The sequence below is a fragment of the Mus pahari genome, chromosome 6, assembly GCF_900095145.1.
Source record: "Mus pahari chromosome 6, PAHARI_EIJ_v1.1, whole genome shotgun sequence".
NCBI lineage: Eukaryota > Metazoa > Chordata > Mammalia > Rodentia > Muridae > Mus > Mus pahari.
Genome location: NC_034595.1, coordinates 70,615,380 through 70,622,703, shown reverse-complemented (window position 1 = coordinate 70,622,703; position 7,324 = coordinate 70,615,380). Strand labels below are relative to the sequence as shown.

The 7,324-nt window shown below is 48.8% G+C and overlaps 1 protein-coding gene across 1 annotated transcript in view; it reads left to right on the top strand.

Moving 5' to 3' along the window:
- The first annotated feature begins 588 nt into the window (after positions 1-588).
- Rimkla (ribosomal modification protein rimK like family member A) overlaps positions 589-7,324 on the top strand; it is a 24,872-nt gene continuing 18,136 nt past the window's right edge. The window contains exon 1 of the mRNA XM_021200936.2: positions 589-793. Coding sequence (XP_021056595.1) covers positions 634-793 — 160 coding nt within the window. The 5' untranslated portion in view covers positions 589-633. The remainder of the gene's footprint in view (positions 794-7,324) is intronic.

The following is a 7,324-nucleotide window of genomic DNA, read 5'->3' as shown; positions in this document are numbered from 1 at the left end:
CCTTAGGGGTCCCCCTAGCTCAATATAGGGGGGGTCTTAACCTATTTTTATGACACTGGGGTTATGCTGGTCAAGCGCTGGTGCAAACCGGGGTGTAAGAATAGGAAAAGGATCTTCGAATTATCTAAACGAATTATCTGGTTGCTAAAACCAAACAGCCTCCACCTCCCAGACAGGCTGCAGGCCAGGATTGGGGCTGACCGATGGCTCTTCTAAGGGTCAAGTCCAGCTGCAGAACCCCGCCATGTGACCTTGCCAGGCTGGGAGTTGTCTTTGGAAGAGGCTGTTGGAGCATCCGAGACTAGCACTTTTCTCTGGGGGAGCAGCGCCTCGCCTACCCGGCCAGTGGCCCACCGGTTCCCGGGGTCGTTCCAGCCCCGCCCGGCCGCCGCAGGCTGCGCAGCTCCGCAAGCTCCCGGCCGCGTCCTCCCCGGGCGTCGCGACGTGCTGATTGGCTGGGCGGAGGCGGCGGAGGAGGCAGCGGAGGCGGCGGCGGCGGCGGCGCGAGGCGATCGGGAGCATACGCCGGCGGGGTCTGCAGAGGCGCCTGGCGCACGGCGCAAGTGGAGCCGCGGTGCTCGCCTGGGACGCGCCAGGGGGTCGCGCGGGCGGGCGGCCGCAGCTTCGGTCGCCATGTGCGCGCAGGTCTGGCTGCTGACCGACCGGCTCATCCGCGAGGACTACCCGCAGGTGCAGATCCGCGCACTCCGCCAGCGCTGCTCCGAGCAGGACGTGGGTTTCCGGGCGGTGTTCCTGGACCAGATCGCCGTCACCGTCGTCGGCGGCCACCTAGGTGAGCTCAGCCCGGGGAGGGAGGGAGGGGCGCCGGGGTCCCCTCCTTGAGTCCGGCTCCGAGGTAGCCCCTCTTTGCAGCACCCTGAGGCCAAGAGTAGAGAAGATGCTTAATTCATTTAGGAGACGAGGTAATGGGGCATTCACATTCAACCTGAAGCTAAAGGCACCAAACGTCACATTGTAGATTCTCCGAGCACAGGTGGCCTGCCGGATTGGATTCTGAAATTTAAAGAACCAACCCAGAATTCACAAAATTGCTCTTAGGTAGATGTTTAGGAAACTTTTCCAGTGGTATGTATGCTCCTGTGATGAACGCCCTCGGTAGAATATGATTCTCAAACTGGGAGCCTAATTATGGGAGACAGCTGAGAAAGATTGGGATTTTCTCTGGAGGGGAAGGGGCGCGAGAGGAGAGGATTGGTGATTCCCATTAATTTGTCCTCCTTCCAAAGAATGTTTAATTCTGATCCCAAAATAGCCAAGAACCTCCAGGTCTCACTGGTCCTTTTAGTGCCAGGTCCAGGGGAATTGGGGTGGGAGGTTGGGGGGGGGGATGGTTATTATCCCTGACTGCCTATTCAAAGTGTTCTGTTTTCAGACATTCTTATTGTCTTCAATACATGCCTGCTATGTATTGCTAAGCTATCCATGACTTTGGAAACTCGTATTTACTGGCTTACAGTCTGTGTTCTCGGCAAGTCCTCCGAGGTAGCCAGCTATTTCAGGGGGTCCAGGGCTGAGGAGGGTTGGGCCGTCTTGGATGCTTCTTGGAATGTTACCCATATTTCATCTTGAACTGGTTGAGTAGAGTTCCTTCTGAAAGGGAAGGGATTCCACATCCTGAACAGACTACTTACAAGTGAGGTTTTGAGTACGTGCCCCTAAGTGAAATAGCTCAGTTGTACATTGTTCATCCGTAAGCACATTGTTCATCCGTAAGTATATAAGCCTTCCTAGGCTCAAACTGCATATACTTTTGGAGTAGTATATGCAAGCAGTAGACACTCCACATTTCAAGTAGTGTGCTTAAGTGTAAAAATAACATTTCTTAAGCTTGGGTTGCTGAAACCCTTCTGATTGGTTAACGGTGAACGCCATTTCTGAACAGAGAATTTGAAGAACTGGATTCTTCTTACAGCTTTTTTGTTACCACATGTCTTGGCTTTGCTTTGTGAAGAGCACTTTGACTTTGATTTTAGGGTTTGGTTTGGTTTTGCCTTTTCACGGTTAATTTTATGTCTATGGGTGATTTGTCTCCATGTGCATGCAGTACCCGCAGAGGCCTGAAGAGGGCATCATATCCTCTGGGAACTGAAGCTACAGTTGTGAGCTACCAAGTAGGCTCCAACCTGGGCCCTCTGGAAAAGCAGCCGGTGTTCCTAACCACTGAGCCCTCTCTCCTGCCCCCATCTCTTTGAATCATGTATGTCATATTTAAGTTGAGATTCTCCAAGCTTGAAACGCTTTGGGTTCCATATTGAAGTGGAATGATCTAAAACAGGTCATACTGTATACCTCTTTCCACTCCCAAGGTGAGTTTGCTTGTTTACAGCTTGTAAAGACATCCTTAGGAGAGGTGGTAGTCAGGTTTTCCTATCATTTTTCAGTCTACGTGTATATCAGCACTTCTGAAAATGTTCTCTCTGAATGTATAAAACTTCGTTTAAAAGAATCAATTGTAAGAAAAGTGAAAGTTAAGTAATAGTGATTCAGAAAGCACGTAAGCCATTAAGTGGAACTCATGTGTGAGAATGTCAGTGTTCACAAACAAGTCATTTCCTTTCGCCTACAAAAAAATCTATATAAATGCTTGATGGATGGATGGAGAAATTGAAGACAGTTTTTTTTTGTTTTTGTTTTTGTTTTTGTTTTTGCTCTGTGTGTGTGTGTGTGTGTGTGTGTGTGTGTGTGTGTGTGTTGGAGACAGGTCTCACTGAGTAGCCTTGGCTGGCCTGAAACTCCCTATGTAAACCAGGCTGACCTCAACCCCCAGAAATCTACTCACCTCTGCCCCCAGGTGCTAGGATTAAAGCCATATGCCACCACACCTGGCTCTGTGATGGTTATTTTAACTTAGGTAATCTACCCTAACCAACCTGGATTTGGATGGGGCTAGGGCTGGGGAGCAATAACCCTCAGAGTTATTAAAGCAGTCCTATAGAAACTCTGCTGGCTTAACATCTTATCTACCTTGTTTTGTTCCTTTGAGAACCTGCAAATTGTTTAATCATCCAGTAAGTGTTTATTTCCCTAAACACAAGTGATCACAAGACCAAAACGCATGTAACTAATAATAACAACGGTAATAGCAGAGTCATAGTAATAGGTCCTCACACCTCTGTGCGTGGCTTGTGCTCCGTTCTTCTTACTTATTAATACTCATAACCATGAGTGAGGTCATTATGCACACAGCACCAGCTGGGAGTTACAGCCGTACTCAGTGGATCCTGCTGTCTTTTCACGCATCAGACAACATTGGCTTCACTGTTGTCTTGTGACTCCTGGGCTTCCACTGAAATATCAGTCTGAGGTCCCCATCTGGTTCCCCCCAGATGGTAGAATACCACTCACCCCTCAAATTTAGCTCAAGTCACTGGTATCTCCTGCAGTCATTCCTAAGCTCCCTTCTCTGTCCCCATGGAGATATCTTCCACCTGCTGCCAAACAACATCAGAGTAGCACCCATTGAAATTTTACTATAATTTATCTGTGTACGAGGCCTGTATCCAACCCCTCCCCTATCTAGGATTCTTCAAAAAAAGATTTTTTTTTTCCATACCCAGTACGTAGTAGGCCTTTGGTAATGTTTGTTACCTAAGTTGAAGCATGAGGCTTTTACTGTAAAGTGCACAAGGCTTTTGTGGAGTTAGTGACTGTATTTAGGAGATCATGATTCGATGTGTATGTGTTTGTGGTGAGCTGTTCTGTGAGGACAGGTTTACTAATGACAGTTGAGTTCTCTGACCAGCCTCAGGACAGAATTATTAACCAACTCAAGAAAAAGGGAGAGTTATAAAGTCATAATCCGAGACAGAGAAAATGTGTGTGACCTGGCAGAAGGGGCCATGTTAGCATTGTCTCAGGGAGAACATGATTCAGCATTCCTGCCGCTCTTGGAGCTTGTGTTTTGGTGGCCTTATCTGTTTATTTATTTATGTTTATGCAGCCCTGGGGATTGAAGCCAGGGTCTTGTGTAGGCTAGGCAGCTAGTGATCTCCATCGGTACAGCACCAGTGCTATAAAACACTTTCTAGGTCAGGTTCTCTTTCATCTTTGGTGCAAAGAAAGAAAGAAATCGGGGCTTTGTTCACGTGTTAGACAAGCACCTTGCCACTGAGCTACACGACTAGTCTTTTATTTTTTATTTTAAGTCAGAATCTTGCTTTGTTTCCAATTTAGGCTGGCCTTGAATTCAAGCTCCTTTTAACCTGGACTATGTGAGACCCTGTCTCAAAAGGAAAGTGCACAGGTGTGGGCTTGGGGCTGGGGCCAATCCCAGGGCTTGGGAGGCAGAGGTAGGTGGGCCAGTGTGAGTTCGAGGCCAGTCTGGTCTCTATAATGAGTTCCAGGCCAGGCTGGAGAGATAGCTCAGTGGTTAAGAACATTAACTGTTCTTCCAGAGGTCCTGAGTTCAAATCCCAGCAACCACATGGTGGCTCACAACCATCCATAATGAGATCTGACGCCCTCTTCTGCTGTGTCTGAAGATAGTTTCGGTGTACTTATATATAGTAAATAAATAAATCTTTAAACTCCCCCCCCCCAAAAAAAAAGAGTTCCAGGCTAGCCAGGGCTGCAAGCTGAGTTCCTCAAGACTTCCCCAGCAGCAGGTGATAATTCAGGGACTCTGTGTTGAGGACTGAAGAGGGATGAAGGGTCTTTACTCTCACACCTTCACCATTCAATTTTAATACACGTTTTATTCTTCATGACAATCCGATTTCTCCATTTTACCCAGTTCGTGTGGTAGGTCTCCACTAAGCAGGGTGTCACGACATGGTGTTCTGGAGGTACAGAATGGCAAGTAGGGGCAGACGTGGTCTTCACCCTCACAAATTTATGTGTCTTGTGTCCTGTCACCAAGTGGCTGCTGACTGTATGTAAGGTGTTGTTCTAGGTGCCTGAATAAAAGTGCAGAAGTCACTGCCTCTCCGGGATTACGTTCTATATTGGGGTATTATATAAACAAGGCAAGTAAATTATACAGAGCGTTTCTGAAAAAGCTAAAGGGGGGAGACATGGTGGTTTGGATAAGAATGGCCCCTCCCCCACCACAGACTCAAGTGTTCGAGTGCTTAGCCCACAGGGAGTAGCATTATTAGGGAGTGTGGCTTTTTGGAGTAGGTGTGGCTCTACTGGAAGAGGTGTAACACTGGGGGTGGGCTTGGGGGGTCTTAATTAGCTCAAAACCAGGCTGAGTAGCTCACAGTCCTCTCCCAGCTGCCTGTGGATCAGGATGCAGAACTCTCAGCTCCGTCACCAGCACCACGTCTGTCTGTATGCCATGCTTCCCACCACGATGGTTAATGGACTAAAACTCTGAAACCATAAGCCAGCCCCAATGAAATGTTTTCCTTCATAAGAGCTGCTGTGGTTATGGTGTCTCTTCACAGCAATAGAAACCCTAAGACAGGAAGAAAGCAGGAGGTGGAGAATGGCAATATGAGGGTGACTGGGGTGGCCCTCACCCACAGGCAGAAGGAGGTCAGGAAGCATACGGTTTGCTTTAACGAAGGCGCTTCAGTGAGGGGCGATAAGGAGAAGCATTTAGAGGGCAGTTAGGAATGGCTGGTTTAGGAAAATGGCAGGTGTAGGTTCTCCACTGAGGGTCTATGACCCCTCTAACCATGGGCAGCTGACCACATTCACAGTACAAGCCAGGAAGTCCCTCCATTCGAGCAGGCCTTACGTCCAGTTGGACGGCTGTTGGTGACCCCCAGATAAAGTGATGCTAGCTCACCCTTGGGACTATCTTGCTGGGCTCCTCGTTGTGCTTCAGTGGGCTTTCCAACTGGGCAGGACTGTCGGTTGCTTTTCTCCCTTGGCAGCTCGCAGGACGCCCTCCTGATGTCATGAGAGCCAGTCCTCAAGGGAAAGGTATGCAGGTCAGGTCCAGCTCGATTCTTCCAAATCCTGTCTGAAGTACATGGACTCCTTAGCAATCAGGTCTTACCTTCAATTTCTGGGAGGCAACCAAGGGCAATGGGGATAGCCTATGTTGTTTTAGGGGTCTCTTGGAATCTCCTGATCAGCCATTTGAAGGGAGGTTTCCCCTGTCTGGCACTGGAGTTTCTGCTAAATAGCTTATGGCTCCTGCAGGGGAAGGGCAGACATTATCACCCTATGTGGCCTAACTCCATTTGAACCATATGGATTATATACATGTTTTTAGGTAAGCTCATAAAACAGTGTTTCCCTATGGCTTTTCCAAACATCCTTAGTGTTATTTAGCTCTCTGTCTTGCCTCTCCCTCTGGGTTATCACCGCCCCCCATTCCTTCCACCCCAGGAAGTTCACTGTTTAGCTATAGAGAGTAGACTTGTCCAGGGAGGAAGGAGTATGGACGAGGCCAGTGTGGAAGAACAGAGGGAGTGCAGACATGAGGAAAAGAGGCTGAGCGTTGGGGTTGAGATGAGCAGCTACACAAGGCCTTGAGGGTCGGTGATGGACATCGGCTTCACTCTGTATGATGGAGGTGGTGACAGAGAAAGGATGGGGGGGAGGGACAATGCATGGCAGTTCCCAGTGAGATGCACTGTAGTGTTTTGAGCAGAGCAGGAAGCACAGTGAGAATACAGTCTGCAAGACATTTTTTTTTTTTTTTGCAAGGGGCTGGTGGAAAATCGGAAGGAGTCAAGGGGAAACTAAGGATGAGGGGCTTTACTATAGGGGGGGCTGTGACTCAGGGTGGGGGGCCTTATTACAGGGGGGACTGTGGCTCAGGATGGGGGGACCTTACTACAGGGGGGACTGTGGCTGAGAATGGGGGGCTTTACTATGGGGGGCTTTACTATAGGGGGGACTGTGGCTCTGGATGGAGGGGCTTTACTACAGGGGAGGGGACAGTGGCTCACTTATGTGTTGGTCCCTGTGATTCAGTGGAAAGGGAGACGCTGCATCCCTCCATCCTCCAGGAGGAAAGAAGATGAGCCCTAGAAGCTAAAATGATGAGCAGCAAACCCTCTGTCTAGGGCCAGTGTCCTGAGAGGAGAGGCAAGAAAACAGCCCGACAAATGGAGGAGGGCAAATGGGGAAACAGAGTCACCAGGAAGAAGAAGGCATTCGGCTGGACTCAGAAGGAAGAAAGAAAATGTCTTAGTTTGCTTTCGTTTGCTGTGATAAAGACCAAGACCAAAGCAACTTGGGAAGGACCGACTTTATTTGACTCACACTTCTCAAGTCACAGTCCATCACAGAGGGAAGCCAGGGCAAGAACTCAGGGCAGGAACCTGGAGGTGCTTTCTGGGTCACTCAGTGTTTTGTTGTTGCCATTATCTTTTTCTTTTCTTTTTTTTTGTTTTTTTTTTTT